Genomic DNA, 20,657 nt, shown 5'->3' on the forward strand with positions numbered 1-20,657 from the left:
TCTTCCTGAACCATTTGAGAGTAAGTTGCACCATACCCATTTAGCTCTAAATACTTAGAGTGTATTTCAAAGGAACATTCTCTTGTATAATCAGAGTACGGTTATGAACACTATAAAAGTTAATGCTAATACTCCTACCTAGTATACTTTCTTTAATCCAATTTTATCGATTGACCCAATGTTTCTTTATAACATTTTTTCTCCTTAAGCACAAGATTCAGTCCAGGATAACATAATGCTTTTAGTTTTCATGTCTCATTAGTTTTCTTTAATCTGGAATCATTCTTCAGATTTTTCTTTCATGGCACTGACATTTGTGAAGAATGAAGCACACCCCCACTGCCCCTCACCCCCTATTTTTAATGGAATGTTCCTCATATTGGGTTTGCAATTTCCTCATGATAAGATTCAGCTCAGGCTGAAGACCACGTAGTGATACTGTGTCCTTCCAAGGGCATCACATTCAGAAGCACATGATATCCCTGTGCTGCTTATTGGTGATGTCAAATCTGAACACCCTTAAGAACTTCCACTTCAGACTATGACAAAGTATCACGGTCTGGAATACCCTACAACAAAAAACTGGACAATTGGACAATAGGCAGTGCAGGACTGTGATCTTTGAGAGAAGGATTTCATCCTGGAGGCAATTTGTGAAGTGGAGACCAGGGAGTGGTACCCATATAGGCCCCGAAATCTTGCTAAGTCAAGCTGAAAGAAACTGGAGTTTGAGAGGCTGAAGTTGCTAAAGTTTCTGGGACAGAGTACCAAAAAGAAGGGAGCTGTGCAAAGGAAGAGTTACAGAAATCTGTACAGGAGTCTGCATGAGTATTTGGCTGAACAGCAACCTGTGCAAGTTTAGGGTGAAACCCCATGACACCAGGCAAGAACTTAAAGGAAAAGAATGATCACTGGGGGGCTATTAGCTGAACAGCTCCCAGTGCTTATGCAGGACCTAAAATTGTGAGTTCCCATCAGTCATAGAGACCTAGATAAATTCATGGGGCGTTAGCATAGACCACAGAGGGGCCTTGCTTCAGGAAAGGAATCAAATAAGCATTAGAATAAAGGCAACTTAAGATTTGACCCCAAAGAGCTTAAAAACAGAAGTCTCAAAACAAACCCAATTGCAGGCAAGGATATTAAAACAGCTATTATAAATGTGCTTCATGTGATCAAGGATGTAAAGGAAAACATAAAAATACTAAGGAAAGAAATGGAAAAATTAAAAAACCCCAAAATGAGATGAAAAACACAAAATTTGAAATGAAAATTTTATAGAATGAGATTAATAGATTAAACACTGAAGGAGGAAATAGTGAATCTAAAGACAAAGTAACATGAAATATGAAAAAGAAATATCCACATATTTTATATAATATAAAACGTATTTCATAACTTAAAATACATTTCTATATTTTATAAAATATAAAATATAATTATACTTTATATAATATTTTAAGTATTTTAATGTATATATAAAAACAAATATATGTATCTTTTCTTATTTACCCTTCTTTCTTACACAAAAGGTAGCATACTACATATACTCCTTTAGCAATTTGGTTTTTTTACTTACCAATATATCTTTTGTTATTTTCAGGGTTTTTTTTTTTTTTTTAAATTATAGCCATACTAGTAGGTATGAAGCAGTCTCTCACTTTTGTTTTAATTTCATATACCTTCTTCATACTTTTATTACAAATTTTCTTTTTCATAGCTGCATGATTCTCCATTGCTTCTAAGAATTTGTCCATTTCATCTAGTTATTTAATTTGTTGGTGTATTCTCTTATAATCCTTTTTATCTTGGTCAGGTTGGTAGTAATGTACTCACTTTCATTTTTTGTTTTAGTGATTTGAGTCTTCTTTCTTTTCTTCCTTGCCAGTTTAGCAAAACAGTTTGTTAATTTTGTGGACTTTTTCAAAGAAACAACCTTTGGTTCTGTTTATTTTCTCTATCATTTTTCTATTCTCTATTTTCTTTGTCTCTGCTCTAATCTTTATTATTCTCTTTCTCCTGCTAGATTTGGGTTTAGTTTCCTCTTCTTTTTCTAGATCCTTAAGGTGTAAAGTTAGGGTACTGATTTGAGATCATTTTTTTAAAAATCATAGCAGAATATACTTAATATAAAATTTACCAAATAACCATTAAGTGCACAGCTGGAAAGACATTAAGTACATTCATACTGTTGTGCAACTATCACCATCATCCATTTCCAGAATTTTTTTCAACTTCCCAAACTGAAACTTTGTACACATTAAACAATAATTCCCCATTCCCTTTGCCCTGGCTACCACCATTTTACTTTCTGACTCTATGAATTTGACTATACCTGGTAACTCATACAAGCAGCATCATACTATTTGTCGTTTAGTGACTGGTTTATTTCACCTAGCATAATGTCTTCGAGGTTCATTCACATTGTAGCATATGTCTGAATTTCTTTACTATTTAAGGCTGAACAGTATTCCATTGTATGTATATAATACATTTTGTTTATCCACTCATTCACTGGTGGACACTTAGGCTGCTTCCACCTTTTGACTATTGTGTATAATGCTGCTGTAAATATCGATGTACAAATGTCTGTTTAAGTCACTGCTCTCGATTCTTTCGGATATGTACCCAAGACTTGCTGGATCATATGGTAATCCCACTCCTAATTCTCCAAAGAACTGACATACTGTTTTCCATAGCAGCTGCACATTTTACATTCCCACCAGCAATGTACAAGAGTTCTAATTTCTCCACATCATCACCAACACATTTTTAAAAAAATGTAGGCATTTACTACTAGAAATTTCCCTTTTAGTACTCCTTTTCTGCATCCCATTAGCTTCGGTATGTTGTTCATCTCCTAGAATTTGATTGAGTGTATTGTTTAACTTCCACATATTTCCAGTTTTCCATCTGTTACTGATTTCCAGCTTCATTCAATTGTGGTTGCAAAAGATACTTTACATGATTTCAATTTTCAAAAATTTATTGAGACTTACTTTTGCACATGCTAAGCATGCACTCTACCAGTGAGCTATACCCTCACCCCTGAAAATTATTTTTCTCTTATTAGATGTATTAGCCCATTCATGTTTCTTGATGTGGCTGACATACCTGGACAAACTCTGTCGTGCTGTGTTATAATTTTACTTATCTACTTAGTATATTTTAGAAATATTTCTTTTGGTTTTAAGAAAGGCTTTTTGTTTTAGTGGTTATATCTATATTTATACTTTTTTAATAGTGCCCTTAACCCTCATTTCCTTCTTTTTTAAATGTTTTATTATTTTTTAATGGAGGTACTGGGAATTGAACCCAGTACTCCATGCATGCTAAGCATGCACTCTACCACTGAGCTCTACCCACCCTACAATCCTTGTTTCTTGGTGGTTTTTTTTTTTTTTTACTATCTAGTCCATCCATTTTAAAAGGTATTCTTTGACTCACACCTATTACTTATGACCCAGTCAATTAAATTATTCTACTTTCTTTCTCTCTCCTTCTATTTTCTTTTAGTTGCAATCATACTTCCTTGTCAGAACACATAATGTCTATATACCATCCTTATATATGTGTTCCCACCAGTGTTTAAGTCTTAGCTCTACAGCTGAATATATGAAATAGTCACTATCTATCTTTTGTCAATGTCTCCACTACCTCTTGGCTTGATACAGCTCATACTCTGTAGAGTCTTCAGAAGGAGCGTATGTGTACAGTATTCTGAGCTCTTCCACTTCAAAACTTATTTTTTTCTAGCCCACATACTTGTCAGCTTGGATTGGCAAAAAATCTTTGTTCATTCTTTCATCAAGCTCTTGAAAACAATGTTCTTTGGTGCCTTGCTTTGAATGACAACTTGGAGAAGTCTGGTGTCAATCTATTCCTCTCCCCATTGTAAACTATTTCATCTTTTGACTGAAGGCATTGAGAATTTTCCTTATCTTTATAAAGTCTTACAGTTATACTAAGATATGTCTTGCTCATTCAATTTTCCAGGTCTCTAGAGAGCTCTTTGAATGTAAAAATTCAATGACTTCATTTCCAGAAAGTTTTCTTGGGTTATGGTTTTAAATACTAGTTCTGTTTCATTGTTTGAATTTTCTTCTTCAGAGATTCGAGTTACATGGAATATGGGACCTTCCTTGCCTGTTTTCCAATTCAACCACTCTCTCTGACCATTCACACTTCTTTCTTTATCTCATTTTCCTACCTTGGTTGTTTTTTCAAAGCCCCTTATTAAATTTTCATTTGAATTTATTTCCCCTTGGGGAACTTTAATTTAGACTTAATTTTTGATGTGATGTTGTCTTTCTTCCTCTCTAGCATTTTTGAGTTCAAGCAACTGTCATTTCTTCACTTATCCATTTTGATTTTTAGTTTGAATGCCTGATTCATGGTGCTTTTTACAAGTCTTTAAATGCTTTTCATATCTTCAAATATTCAATTCAGTTTTAAGTGTTATATAAACAGTTTTCTTATAGTTCATGTTGGTTTTGGTGGCAGAATTTTTATTAGCCTAAATATTTTGATTCATGTTTTCTTTTCTTCTAGTTTTTATGGAAGTGTCCTGCTTTTTAACATTCCTATTCAATTTGTGGGTAGGGTTCTTAAGCACACCATCTTCTTTTAGCTTAATAAAGTGCAGTTTCTTTAATGGGTGGTGATGGTAGGAGAGGAGAGGGGTTGGCATGTCTTGTTACCTTTTATTTCAGCACAATCCTTAATTTTCCTCTCATTTCTTTCTTTTGCTTCTAAGCCAAGTCTCTAGACTTGGCTGATTCTTTCCCCTACAAGTAATGATTCTTTGAGACTGTTACTTCAGATACCACTTACTTTCAAGCCCCTTGCCTGTGATCAGTGCTGCAAACTACCAAGATCCAGCCTTACATTTAGTATTCTGATACTTAGTATTTACTAAATATTTGAATTTCTCTTTCTGAGTGATTTTTTTTTCTGTACTTCATCTAAGTCTTATATTCCTATTTTTTTTTTCATGGAATCTCTTAAGCCTCCTGTTCCTGACTCTCAGCACCCACAGGCTTAAAGAAGTCAGAAACAGGTATGCTGCTAGAATCTGGTTTGCTCCTCTACTTAGAAAGTAGTTTAAAGGGGATGGTATTCTTTGTATCCTAGAATGCAACTTATACGTGCTTTTCTTTTCACTTCTCATTCATTTTATGTTTTTGGAGGGACCTGTGAGGAACACTGAATTAGGTAGCCTCCATCATCCTCTAGCCCTGGCAATTTCCTACTCAGTATTTTTGTTTGTTTATTTTTAAAGGAGTCCTTAGTCCTGAGTTCTTGGTCCACTTAAAATAATACATTCTAATTCCTGTAAGAAGTCTGAAAAATGGAAAGCTGCATTTCTAGAGATGGGGACAGACACTATACATAAATTAAAGAAACACTGGAGGTAGACAGGGAGCCAGGAGCACCAAGGGTGGGTAACTCATAAGGATGTCAAAGGACTCGAAAGGAGATGAATGACACAGAACAAAAGTAGACTACAAAATACACAACAGGAGGCACCAAGAAAATGAACCAAGTAAGATTAAGTTAGACAGAAATAAGAGCTGGATGAAAAATGGTTATAAAATAGGATAGACTAACATAAGAATGCTGACTGGTAAGGAAGCAGCAAGATAATCAGACAGAACAATTAGAATGAAAAACAAAGGAAATTAAGAATTAAACTGAAAGGTAAACATTTAAGAAGACAGAACAGAAAAGAAGAGGCTCAGCGAAAATAGGTAAGCAGAGAAGAAAGTTATATGTTTTCACTACAAATTTTCTGTTGTTTTCTGCTGAAACATGAAGCTGAAGCATATAAACTATTATGGATAAGCCGAATTGGCAGACATGACTCACTCAAGTAAAAAGGTATCTAAAAGCCAGTATAAAAACAGTAATTTAGCGGGGTGAGGGATATAGCTCAGTAGTAGAGTGTGTGCTTGGCATGCATGAGGTCCTAGGTTCAATCCCCGGTGCCTCCATTAAGGGAGGTTAAAAACCCAACCCAACCCAACCCAACCCAATCCAACCCCAGTAATTTAAGTAAGATTAAAAACAAGCAAGCTGGGAGGTTTGGGGAGAGCAGTTTGGTAACAGTAATCAAAAATTTCAAAGTGTCTTCCTTAATCTTAACAATTCTACTTTCAGGAATTTATCCCATAGAAAAGTTTTAATAAAGATTAAAAATATATATAAATATTGATTCTAGCCTGGATTGTAATTGGAAAAAAGGGAAATCTAAACGCATACTAACATGGCTAAAGGTTATGTACTAATATATGAGGCTGCCCATAATTAATGTGGGATGGAAAGAATTAGGGAGCAGACAAGTAACATGGCATAGTGATTAAGAAGGCAAGTGGACGTGGCAATAATATGCAATGTGCAAAAACACTGAATCACTATGTGGTACACCAGTACCAACAATGTTGTAGGTCAATTATACTTCAAAAACTAACTCAAAGAAAGAGATCAGATCTGTGGTTATCAGAACGGAGAGTAGGGGGAGGGGAAATTGGATGAGTGTGGTCAAAAGGTACAAACTTCCAGTTATAAGATAAATAAATACTAGGGCTATAATGTACAACATAATTAATAATTAACACCGCCCTATGTTATATATGAAAGTTGTTAAGAGAGTAAATCCTAAGAGTTCATATCATAAGGAACAAATATTTTTTTCTCTTTCTTTTATTTTGTATCTACATCAGATGATGGATATTCACTAAACTTACTGTGGTAATTATTTCATAATATATTTAAATCAAATCATTATGCTGTACAATTTAAACCTATACAGTACATTAAGTCAATTATATCTCAATAAAATTTGAAGAAAAAAATACAAGTGGAGTCCAACTGCCTAGATTTACTATTGCTGTACTACTGACTATAACACCTTGAGCAAGTTAACTAACTTCTCTAAGCCTTAGTTACTTCATCTTTATAAAAGCAGATTTTTAATACACCTAGTTTATAGAACTGTTGAAAGGATTTAAAGAAAAAATTTCATTTAAACTCTTAAGCTCAGTTTCTGGCATATAAACATTTTAGGTAAGACTGCTATAATTATTTCAGTTATTATACCATTATCTCATTTTTGTGTGTTTAATAAAACTATAAGCATAAAGGGGCTGGGGAGGATATAAATAATACTTAATGCTACAGTATCTCAGGAGATGGATGAAGCATATGGGATTGAAGAATACGCATTTTCCACTTTATGATGAATGTTTTATATATATATTATTTTATATATATATAAATATGTATCTCATATATATATTTATTTATATATTTATATTTCATATATATATATATTTCATATATATGTATTTCCTCAAAGTTGAAAAATTAGAGACCAGATAACATACTTAACAGTATTTACGGATGCGAGTAAATATTTGAGAACTATAATTAATATGACTCCTTTTATCCTTTTTTAAATACTAGGTAAAGCATGCTTTAGTTGAATCATTTTATAAAAACAAAGCAAAATAAAAGAATTTACCTACCCCTGTAGTTGTTGCTGTTGGTGAGAGGAAAGGGGCACTCTTGGTTTGTTCCAGCCAGTGTAATCCTGGTTACACCTCAGTTTTTTAACAGAAAGAGGAGCTGGCTGAGGAAGAAATCCCAAACTTCTTTTGGCAGAGGGAGTTTGGCTTGAAATAATAGTCCTATAAAAAAGAGTAAATAATGAAAAAGCAAAACAATTTTGAATACTACCTTTTCCCCTAGTAGATTCAGAGAAGTCAATGCCTAGGAAAAAAAAAATAACCTAAATTTGAGGAAATATCAATGATGATGATCACTTGCGGAAAAATTTCACAAATGTAAATTAGCAAATCTGTTAATAGAGCTGAAGAGACATATAATACTGCACCGTACTTAACATCCAACCAAAATAATCCATGTTCATGGTTTGAGAAAAATGGCTTTTCATTCACTTTTATCCACTTAATGGCTACCATACATTAGTTTACCTAGTCTTGAAATCATTTAGGCAGTGAATTTTTTCCACTATTACAAATAATGATACAACAAATATTTTTGCCCAAACTCCTTAAGAACTTAGTCTAACTTATATGCTTAGCAGTGAAAATGTTAGAAGCATTTTTCAATTTTCATTTTAAATTTTTCTGGATAGTGTAACTGTTTTCCAAAAAGGCTATACCAATTTAAATTTCCACCAACAGTGGATTTCCATTTCTTTGCATGGTCTCCATTACATTATTATCACTCTGATGAGTGAAACATGATCTCATCATTCTTTTAGTTTGCATTTTCCTAATTATTACCAAAGTTGAACAATCTTTTCTTCATGGTTTCAAGTTTTGTGTCTTGTTTAAGAACCACCCTGTAATGTAAGATCAGAGAAATGTTTTCCTATATTTTCTACTAAAAGATTAAAATTTGTTTTCCCTCTTATTCAGGTCTTTAATCTGCTTGGATGTTTACTTTTTTGTATCCTATAAAGCTGAAATATGATTTACTTTTTTATAAGGAAAAGTCAATTATCCCCAATGGCTTATTGTCTGGCTAGGCTATCTGTTAGCCACTATTTGGTTTTCTACTTTTAAAAAAACTGTGAAATAGAACACAGAAAAGTGTATAAAAATCAAATGTGTAAAACGTGGTGCAGGATGTCAATAGTGAGGGAAGCTGTGTGTATGAGGGAGGATGGGAGTAGTAGGCACTCTTTGTATTTTTCTGCTCAATTTTGCTGTGAACCTAAAACACTCTAAAAAGTAAAGTTTATTAAGTAAAAATCAAGTGTGGAGCTTAACAAATTTTTATAAAGCAAGCATATAAGTAACAATGTCAAAAACCTACAAGTGCCCCTGCCCAATCACAACTCTGTTTCTCTACTCTAAAAATTATTAGCTTTCTATCAGTTTTATTCCTTACTATGTACTCCTAAACACTGTAGTTTGGACAATGCAAGGTTTATCTGTTTTCATTCTTTTGCTTTCAGCCTTTATCTTTGTATTTTAGTTGTCTCTCTTTTAAATAGCATATAGATCTTTATTCTTCCTTTAAAATCCAGTCTCTCTCTTTAACTGGAATATTTAGTATATTTATATGTAATGTCATTACTGATTTGGGTTAATAACTTTTAATATCCTTGTCTACTAATTCTATCATCTGTGATGTTTCTGAGTCAGTATTCTTGATTAGTTTTTCTCTTCCTTATGAGATGTACTGCCCTGTTTGTTTGTATGTCTAATAATGTTTTCTTGGGTGCCAGACATTGTGAATTTTATCTTGTGGGGTGCTAAGTATTTTTGATTTCTATAAACATTCTCAAATTTTGTTCTGGGATGTAGTCAGGTTACCTGGAAACAGTTTGATCTTTTGGGGTCTTGCTTTTAAGGTTTGTTATATTGGACCAGAGCAGCAATTCATCTAGGGATAGTTTTTCCTTACTAGTAAGGCAAGACCTTTCTTATCATTCAAATTGCTGCATAGGAAAAGGAACTACACCTGGCTTTATGTGAACTCCAAGCATTATTTCCTTAGATCCTTCTAGATGGTTCTCCTCCTGGCCTTGACCAGTTCCCTCACCTGCATATGCTGATCAGCACTCAGATGAAGCTCAAGGGGGACCCTCTGCAGATCTCTGCAATTCTTTCTCTGTGCAGCTTTCCCCTCTGGTACTCTGCTCTGTGAATTCTAGCCACAGTGGCCTCCCCAGACTCCTAGCTCCACTTCCTCAACTCAGGAGCATAGGGCTGGCTCTGCCTGGTTCCCCCTCCTTGTGTGGCAGCCTAGAAACACTCACTTTTAAGAAGCAAGGTGCGGCAGTCATAAGGCTAATTTTATTTGTTTGCCATCTCTCAGGGATCACTGTCCTTCACTGCCTCATGTCCAACATCTTGAGATTCACTGTTTAAGATACTTTGTCCAGGCTATTAGCTGTTTCATGAAGGAGGGTAATCTGGTCCCTGTTATTCCATCTTGGCCAAAAGTTGAAAAGTCATCGTTAACTTTTTAACATGTCTAAGTTAACTGTGGCCTCCTCTCAAACAAACAAAAAAAGGAACTTAAAGATGTTTTAACTTCCCTGTACACTTCTCCACTCCTATATTTCCTCTTATTGTCTAACATTTTATTAATTTTTTTTGCTCATTGATCTTTCTTTCTTCTACTCCTTCCTTTGCTCAGTTTTCTTCTTGCTGAATAAGTTGTCTTTATATATCTAAAAACGACATTATTTGTCTGCATTTTTGAATTAAAATTTAACTGTATACAGAATTCTTTGATGGTATTACTCCATTGTCTTCTGTCCTACTGTTACTAATGTCAGTCTATTTTCCTTTTATAGATATTTTTCTTTCTCATAGCTTTTACAATTTCTTTACCCATCACCTTCTACAATGTGGTTTAAAAAATATACATATATATATATACACATATATACATATAAATATACATATATATAATTTGCTGTTTGGCATTTGTTGAAGCTTTTCAGTGTGTGGACTTCCTTCATTTTCATCCATTATTCCTTTGATAAATTCCTTACCTTTATTCTCCTTAGTCCTTCTTTCCAAAATGCTATTAAGACACGGAGGATGGCCCATCATATGTCTCTTATTTTCATTTACCTTTACCATCTCCTCTCTGTCCTATACCCTATGGATCATGCTATTCCTGACTTCTAGTATCAGTCTGGCCTCAGTCTGGACCTCTAATCTGCAGAAGATTTTATGTTAGGGGTTCAGAATTCTTGTCCTTATGCAGGGTAACACTAAAGCAGATGCCAATCATTGTAATTCACATTTTGAGGTATTTGATTTCTGCTCAGGGAGCATCAGGCAAGCAGCATATTTATGGTTTCAAACTCAGGTACTTATACAGAAGTATTTTTGCCTTACTAGCACAGAGAGCAGTTCAAGATACCCAGCTTCATATAACTTCATGTAAGAAACCAAGGTTTGGTCTGGGGTCATGTTTGGTTCCCAATCTCATGTTGGTTTTAAAGACCCATCCCTAAATATTTGACTCCAGTCTGTATTTCACATGTGCTCTGTGGCTTCAGCCTTTACTCAATATTCGTTTTCTCATCAATCTGGAAAATTTCACTCTTTGAGTACAGCTTTACATTTAAAATTTTTTTTACTTGCTTAATCATTCCTATGTGCACTGAGTATCTCCATTCTATTATTCTGAGAAGAAATTTGTATTGTATTTAATAAATCATTGTAAACCAAACGCAGTTTTTTTTTAAACTTAGGTTCCTTTAAGATTCTTCTAATAAGTAGAAATATGTCAAGATTTCTCTCTCTTAAATTCAAATATCAAGGTTACCACTGCAGTCATAAAGTGCCAGACAGATACCACCCAAGGCTGAATATACCTAAATATACAATATCAAATTCTTTATTTCACTTTATTCATTTTACACAAATTATCAAAGATGTTTTTACCACTTTGAATTAAATTCCAGTAAAAAACGAAATATGACTTAATATGTTATTATAAAGCATATCTATTATACACCATTACCTTCACTTTTTACATTGCCCTTCTGTGCAGCATTCCATGATCATGCCTCCTTGACAAGTGTCCAGCAGTTGTCTTACATATTTATAGTCAATAAACCTCAAAAAATTCAATCTGAAGTTATCTCTAGAATCAGAAATTAAATTTCTGACTAGCCTTTTCTAGTAAAAGAGACTCACTAAAGTAAAACTTCTGCTTTTTAAAGAAAATGCCTTTTGGTAGGTAGTTTAACAAATACACAGGCAACAAAGACAATTTTAAAATGCCTCAAAGGAGAGACCTCATTATGTTCATCACTTAGGATGATGGAAAATACACTCATCTAGAATCTGATCACACTGCCAGACACAACCTGTGGCCTCAGTACAAACCTTCCTGGACATCAGTCTACTCATGTGTTGAAAAACATAAAAAAGAAGAATGTGAACTAAAACATTTCTAGAATACTTTCTAACTAAAATGTCATTTCTCATCAATTTTCTTATTTTAAAATCTCTAGAATCATTTAGAGCATTATGCACAGCCCAGCCCATCATTTAATATTCTGAAGAAGAGAGCTCTTCAAGTTCTTCACAAGGCATATAACCAATGCGTACCTGTCTAGGTTAGTGTTGCCAGGAGAGTAGTCCTTGGACGCAGCTCTGCTACCATAAAAAGATGATGACTGCAAAGGTAAAAGCCCTAAAACATGAACAAACACAAGAAAAATTTAATTCTTAAATCAACCATTCAAGTTCATTTAATAATAAAATTAAGTATTGGGCTTGTTTATATTTAACTCTTTTTTTCTCCCTTCCTGTTCAGCAAATTAATACATGTATATACATGTTAAAAGAGCAAACACTGTGGAAGAGGTTATAAGCAGCAAAGAATACTCTCCCACCCCAAAGTCCCACAAATTTTGCTTCTAATTTCTAATCAATTTTTGAAAACTTAGTTTTTCTGATTTCCTTCATAACACTAAATAATGTTTTTACAATTTATTGATTTATTAATTTTAAACAGTATCAGCTGGCTCCTTCTTATAAAAAATTAGAAATAAATTCTCATTTACATCATCCTACTCTTGTTCTCCTCTCTTCAATTATTTTAGTTGTGTTTAGTTTTACTGATTAACTTTGCAACTTGAACACACTTAAACCTTCTACATTCTGTTCCTTGAACCTTATCACTTGACTACTTACTACCTTCTCTCAATCCTCCTCTTTCACATCAAGTTTTATAAGATGTATCTTAATTTCAACATTACTAAGGTTACTATACCTTTAAGTATTATTTTCTGATACAGGTTGATTATAAAAGCTGAAAATCAGTAAGTTCACATAATGTATTATTATTTCAGAGGTAAGAATTGTATTAGAGGTACTTCTTTCAGGAGGAGTCCAATGTTACAATGTTACACTAAGGAAACCATTCCTAGAATCCTGATCAAATAAATTCTCTTAAACTCTCAACTTATCAAAATAATGCCATATTTAGCTTGCTTCAATTTAATTTCAAGTTGAACACAGTATTCAAATCAATACCAGATATCTGAATCTCTAAGGAGTTCAAAGGATCAGACAGATATATTAAGTGTAAAAAAATACTAACAAAAATTCACGGGCAGTCTAACTTCTAGGTTTTATAAAAACAAGGTGAGCTTTAACAATTGCTTTAGACAATAATTCCAAGATCTTATAAAACTTCTAATAAGTAACAACACTGATGAACTTTAATTTCAACCACTTTAACTCTGTGGATTCACTCTATGGTTCAGGACGTTTTGACAAATGAAAAGAGCTAGGCAGCCAAACAGGAGAAAAGGTAAAGCTTAGATTCCTTGTAAGTAAAATGAAAATTCCTTTATATTTCTAATACTTTCATAAATTGGTACCCAATAATGAGTACTGAATTATAAAGTATGAATAATATAGAGAAATATGCCCCAGTTTAGGTTCCTATTTCTAGTCTACTTCAATATATCATATAATAAATGAGTATCTTATACAAAGACCAAATACTTACCTGATGTCCTATTCTCTTCTGACTGTTTCAAACTCAGCTGCTTCTCTCTACTGCTGGTTAAATATTTTCTTGAGGGATCTGTCATAGCTTTATTGTTCCTACAGTTAAGAATTTAATTAAATACATGTGTGTATAAAGATATAACTCTTAATTTTAAATAATTGTCATTAAAATCCTTACATTTCAACTGCCAAATTTCATTGATTTACTTGGAAGTTAGGCTACAAGGTGTTAAAGCCTCAAGAGGTCAGTGACAAGCAAATGAGGATCATAAAAATAAGCTTTCATTACCAAGTCAAAAGCCAATCCAATCCATAATCCTGATAATTACATAAAAAATGAAGGAGTATTTTCTTTATACAGAAGTCAAACCAGAGACAGCAAAATTATATAGCTTTTCTTAGCCAAAAGCAAGACCAGATGAAATGATTCAGCTACTAAGACCAAATGAATTAAGAAGTATTCAAAACTTGATACTGAAAAGCTTTAAAAAGTAAAACAAAATCCAGAAAGTTCCTATAGTCTATATAATTTGAAATACTATTTACATTATTTCAATTCATAGTTATTATTTTAAGTTCATGAACACAAAATTTTAGGTTAAAATTTCTCTTTTCTTTCTTTCTTTTTTCTAATGAGGAGGAGGTAATTAGGTTTATTTGTTTATTTCTATTTGGAGGAGGTACTGGGGATTGAACCCAGGACCTTGAGCGTGCTAAGCATGCGCTCTACCACTTGAGCTATACCCTTCTCCCAATTTAAAATTTCTTAAGTGACATTTCCCCCCTCTATTATTCCCAAATACCTGGACCTATATTAAGTAGAGTCAGTCCATTCAAAAAAATGCTCACACTTTGATTAAAAGTGCTAATTTTAGGAGAACCATCATGAATAAAGCCTGTAAGTAGAAATGAAGATGCTCCACTCAGATTCTCTCTGACCTCATTTTTTGTGTCCTCCCTTCCATACCAATTTAAGTATGTTTTTGATAGCCAGTATCTAGGATTTTCCTTCACAGGACTATCCTCATAACTGCTAGAGATACTTTGCCCACACTCTGAGAGTCACAAGTAAGGTCAGGTGCTAGAGTGCAGGAGCCCAACTTCCTTGCCTTGGATTAGAACAGTTTTAAGGTGAAATTTATATAACAGATTTTTCACTCAGGGATTAGGATGAAGCCTAATTTCTGCATTTTTGGGGGTTAGAGACCAGGTTTTTGTCTGAAATCACACGCATTCTTCATTTTCTACACTTCAGCATCTAGCTTTACCCACATGCTTTTCGGTATCCCCTGGGAATAACTCCTAAATAAATCACTTGCACACTAATCTCCATTTGAGGGTTTGTTTCTAGAAAGCTTAATCTACAACAACTGGTACTAAAAGTGGGCCTAAGAAGCACACTCTAAGGACAGGATTCTGGAATTGGATCACTTGTTTGGCAAAGACAACAGAAATTCCATTGCTAGTGGTAGTATCTCCAGTATCCTAGAGTGTTACAACACTGAGATTTTTTTTCATCTGTAGTGAGCTAGGATGGGATAAAGCAGAAGAGTATATGGCTCATGCAATATTTCTAGCATTTGAGAAATACAGTAGACTGCACAATGGCTCTTGTTGGGGTTACAGAAATGTTCTAAAGCTGGATTATGGTGATGGCTGCACAACTCAACAAATTTACCAAAAATTACAGAATTATACATTTTTACATTATGCAATGAAAACAGGTGAATTTTATGGTATGTAAACTATACTTCAATAAAACTGTTTTAAAAATATTCCAATCTATTCCCTTCCTTCTACCCAAGCTCCCTATCAAGAAATGAAATTCATTTCCCAACCCTTAAAGGAGCTGGCCTTGTGATTTCCTTTCCCCAAAAGAATGTAACAGACATAACAGTATGTAAGTCTTGATCCTAAGGCTAAAGGCACCTTGCAAATTTTCACTCACTTTCTTGGAACTCTGCCACTGCTCTGTGAATAATTCCAGGTTAACTCGCCAGGTGACTAAAAAACATGGCCAATCACCCTCATCACCCTAACCACTAGCCAGGCTATGGCTAGTCATACAAGTAAGATACCGTGGACCAGCCAACTGCTGGCCAACCTACCAACTGACCATGGGTACATAAGAAAATCAAAGAATCCAGCCACAACTGGCCAAGCCTAGCCCAGATAAGCAGAACCACTCAAGTGACCACTGACTCATAAGTAATAATGGTTATTATTTTAAGTATATTGTTATATAGCAATAGATAACTGATACAGTGATATGGGTTAAATAATAATAATAAAGACTATGAGTCATCAAGGGAACTACACAACCAGAGCAAGCCATCATGAGCTAGGAGCTATCATACCCATGAAGTTGTAAGATCAGGAAGTTACAGCAGTAATCCATCATAAAATAGAAGTGGTATAGCCAAATAAAAAGCAACAAATAATAAGAGCAGACCTTAAGAGTATTCCCTGTGACCAGCTGAAAGAAGAGGAAAAAACCTGGACCTGATTCATGGATGGATCATCTTGGTACATTGGTACAAGCTGAAAATGTACTGTTGCTGCACTGTAGCCCCACTAACGGACTGCCCTGAAAGATAGTAGTGAGATGAAATCCTCCACTGTGCATAGTTTGAGAAGTGCACCTCATTATCCACTTTGTGTGGAGAGAAAAGCAGATCAATGGACACCATCAATAGATGGTGGCAAATGGTTTGGATGGATGGTCAGGAGTCTGGAAAGAGTAAGCCTGGAAGATCAGGGAGAAATGATTTATGGAAGATGTTTATGAGCAGTCATATAGAAGTACAGATAAAGCGTGAAGATGTTTCACATGTTAATGCTCACCAGAGAACTCCACCAAAGAGACATTAAACAATCACACAGGGTAACTTAACCAGTAGATGCCAGCCTATCTCTGTATTCAGCTATCCAAATACTTCTACAAAGGGTCCATGAATAACAGCCTCGGTGGCAGAGATAAAAGCTATGAATGCACCCTACAACAGGGGCTCCCTTTCAACAAAGCTGGTTTAGCCACTATGCTGCTTAATGTCCAACTGGTCAGCAGCAGAGACTAATGCCCAGTCCCTGATAGAGTACTATCCCTTAGGGAAACCAACCAGTCATTTGGTGATAAGTTGATTGCATCAGAGCCCTTCCATCCTGGAAAGGGCAGCAATTAATTCTGACTGAAATTGGCATATATTTTCAGTTTGTTTTCGCCTTTCCTGTCCACAGTGCCTTGGCTGCATTGCTATCTGAGGGCTCATATGAGTATATGATTTACTAACATGAAATCTTACATAACATCATCATGGAACAAGAAACCCACTTTACAGCAAAGGAGGTACATTAAGGGCATAAGATCAAAGGATCCATTGGTCCTACTATATACAGTATTACTTCAAAGCTGATGGCCTGATAAAGTGTTCCAATTGCCTTTAAAGGTGCAGCTCAGAGGTGATCTCATTAGGGACTGGGTGCCCTTCAATACACAATGTACAGCATAAACTAACATTTATAGAGAATACATGAGTCTGGAAATCAAGAAATAGAAGTAGGAATGCCCCCCACTCATTATTACTCTCAACAACCCACCTGGAGAATTTGTGCTTCCCGACCCCTCAATTTAGATTTAGTGGGTCTAGAGATCCTATTTTCCAAAGGAGGAGCTTTTCACCAGGGGGGACAGTAAGAATCCCATTTAATCCAAAGCTATGGCTGTTACCTACTCATTTTGGGCTCCGCATGGTGGCAGATCAATAGGGAAAGACCACACTGTCAGGAGTTAACTGACTTTATTATAAGGGGGATTAAGGGTTGCTGCTGTATAACGAGGGCAGGAAGAATACGTTCGGAATATGCCTACTTTTAACTATGAATGGACAGTTAACAGCAACCACACTGATAAGTACACAGTGACCAGGGACTCAGACTCCTTAGAGAAGATCTCAGTCATACCACCAGGCAAACCATCATGATCAGTAGAAATGTTAGTGGAAAATGGAGCAAATTTGGAATGGATGGTAGAAGAAGGAGAAAATAATATCAGTTATAGCCTAAGGCTATTTGTAGCAATAAGGACAATAAGGACTGTATCTCATCCCACTAACCCTCCTTTTTTAAGATTCTCAACCAGAAGTTGAGAAGCATCAATGTGAAGAATCTGTAATAAGACTGAATGAATCCAATAGTGATACTCATTCAGATCCCCCTCAGATCCTTTTATACTTCTCACACATCTAGACTGTGTTTTCAACAGCTGGCACCTGCAGTTCTTCAGAGGACTTCCTTTGGGCTACTTTAAATGTTATGCACTACTTTAAATGTTATGGGCAGAGCCAGAAGCCCCAAGGCAGCTGTTAACCAAAAACAGTGTAGTATGAGAATATGAAAGCCCATCTTCCTTACCTCAAGTTGGGACAAGCCCAGAGTTCTCCTGCTAGATCAAGATGAGGCCTACTCTCTGTGAGACGTTTATCTAAGATCACACCCTTGGTTGGCTTCCTCCTCCTTCCCAGTCCTTCTTTCCCCACTCTGTCACTGGTCTCTCCTATGAAAACTTCCTTAATAAGTCACTTGCAAAAGTACGTTTATCTAAAACCTGCTTCTAGGAAGCCCAAACTTCAAAAAATTTAACTGTGATGGTATAAAAAGTATTCTCAGCCCAGAACAAGGATGAAAAATTCAGGGCTCATCAGACATAATTCAAAATGGAACAACAGACACTTCTCCAAAGTGTGGTGAATATGGTAGAATATGGTAGGCATGCAAAGTTGATTAACCACCTTTTAGTGTTAACTCTCTGTTCTACAGAAGCCAGAAAGCTAAAAGACTACATTTCCAAGTTTGTGTTTGAGACACAACTTAAGATAAGGCAATTACATGTACTCGTGCAAGATCTAGAAAGTGGAAATAAGGCAGAGGTCATGTGTTTTGCTACTTCTGACGGCAAACATCATCTTGAGGTTGTCTGGTTTTTCAGTAGAGATTTCCACATTTGGCAGTGGCAGCATGATTCCAGAGATAACAGCTTTCATGGCAGGTTCCAATTCAGCTATTAGCTTCAGGATAGCCAGGAGCATCTTTCATGACCTGATCTGAGGCATGGCTCTCAAAATCATTCCTGAAAGCTTAACCTAGAGCCTACCCTTCCAGCTTTCTTAACGATTCTGGAAGCCACTTAATACTCTGTACACAAGCAGCTAGAGTGAATTCTGATCCCTACAACTTGGCCCCGAATATACAAATTTTGTTACCAAAAGTGGGGTGCTACCAATAACAAACCTAGAAAATGTAGAACTAGCTCAGAAGGAAGGCAGAGAGTAAGAACACAGATATTACAGTTAGGAAAGCTAGTGACTATTGTTATATCTCAGCAAAGTATTTACAGAACTGTTATCTGTAATGTTTTGGGAAGCAGGCCTCAAATGAAATGATTAAGACAATTAACACTGGTCTGTATGAGTGCTTCTTACTGCTTTCAGCAAGGTCCTATTCAAGACAGATAAATCGAGAACTAGCCAGCTTGCAATCAAGGATGAAAAGGAATACATCTCTTTGTGCCAATGGCCTAGAACTGAAATTGTGTGGTAACGTGAGACCACCTGGGACCAAAAAAATACAATTGCTTCTGATTCTCAAACTGAGGCAATGATAAAGAGGTAACTGGAGTAGTTTCGTGAAAAACTGATATTAATATTAGGGAAATACATATATGTATAACTGAATCACTATGTTGTACACCAGAAATTAACACAACACTGTAAACCAACTATACTTCAATAAGAATACATACATACATACATACATACATAAATATTGGGGAAAACTGGGTAATGGGTATACAGGTACATTCCATAGTATCTCTGCAACTTTTCTGTAAATTGAAAATTATTCTAAAACTTTTAGTTTATTAAAACAAAAGAACCAAAATAACAGCAAAAATACTGGCCTCAATTCTTTCTCAAGCCTATAAAAGCCTACTTGTTCCTTTAAAGAAACTTCTAGACTTCTACACTTTTAGATTTCTAGACATTTCTAAACTTCTAAAACTGCACCAGCATGAAGTAGGCTAAAAAAGCTGCATGAACCCAAAGAACAACATAGTCTTCAAAACTCACTTCAGCTATGGCCTTGAAAGATAACAGACAAAGGAAATCTACCAGAGAGCAAAGCCAGCAGTCATACGGAGTACAATGAGCAAGGGTTTCTCCCAGAGGATAGAACAAAGACTGCTACATGGGCTAACCAAGAACTTACTCCACTGCCTACACTATCTTCACAATTTCTGTCCAGAAGTATTTTATTGCTGATATAGACCAGTGACTCCTCAGTTTCCTACTCTCATTTTTTCTAAATGGAAATTTTTATCATGGTTGTTATCATGTGCCCACTCCAGTAATGTATAATGAATGATATGTGGGAGTAGGGGATGCAGATTAACTTGTCATTTAGTTTTTAGGTATCAGACCATGAGATACATGGTCCAAAACACACATTATGGAGAGGACTGCACATCACCCAGAGATGCTGGACTCTAAGCTGTATACAATGACAAAATTGAAACTTGGAGGTTGTCTCCATCAGGGTGAAGATAGGATTATTCTATGTATCAGAAGGATGATATAAACAGGGGCTAGAAGGGTAAACTAAGGCAGACTGTTAGTTGTCCATTGTATTCTTCTGCCATAATAGAGTTTGGGTTCGGCATATTTTTCAGACTTTCTCGTAACTTGATATAACTATAAAACTAAGTTCTGGCTGGTGTGTTATGCACAAAAGTGGTATGTATAATTTTCAGCTTATAGGAAAGCAGTATGCCCCCCATTTGCTTCTGTCCTCCTTCCCTCCAAGAGGAATACAGACATGAGAGTGGAAATTGAAGCTATCTTGGTTCACAAAATGGAAGCTACTTATTAAGAATGATAGATCAACAAGATAGAAGGAATCAGAGTCCATGGCGATTGTAGATCAAGATACCACACACCAGTTCTATCACCTACCCAGATTTCTATATCTGCTATAGCAGTAGAACCAAAAGCCCAATTAATATACAAAGCTTCTTCAGCTTTTTCCCAACTCCGTTCTGGTGACCTTTTGACCTTGAATATCAGTTGACTATTAACTTAT

The 20,657-nt window shown here is 35.3% G+C and overlaps 1 protein-coding gene across 6 annotated transcripts in view; it reads right to left on the reverse strand.

Annotated features, from left to right (window-relative positions):
- USP37 (ubiquitin specific peptidase 37) overlaps positions 1-20,657 on the reverse strand; it is a 77,110-nt gene that overhangs the window by 36,790 nt on the left and 19,663 nt on the right. For all 6 annotated transcript variants that reach the window (XM_006207260.4, XM_031678009.2, XM_031678008.2 and 3 more), the window contains 3 exons: positions 13,525-13,622; positions 12,114-12,198; positions 7,527-7,688 (listed from right to left, as the gene is read on the reverse strand). In XM_006207260.4, coding sequence (XP_006207322.1) covers positions 7,527-7,688; positions 12,114-12,198; positions 13,525-13,622 — 345 coding nt within the window. The remainder of the gene's footprint in view (positions 1-7,526; positions 7,689-12,113; positions 12,199-13,524; positions 13,623-20,657) is intronic.

This window comes from Vicugna pacos, chromosome 5, assembly GCF_048564905.1.
Source record: "Vicugna pacos chromosome 5, VicPac4, whole genome shotgun sequence".
In the NCBI taxonomy this organism is placed as follows: Eukaryota; Metazoa; Chordata; class Mammalia; order Artiodactyla; family Camelidae; genus Vicugna; species Vicugna pacos.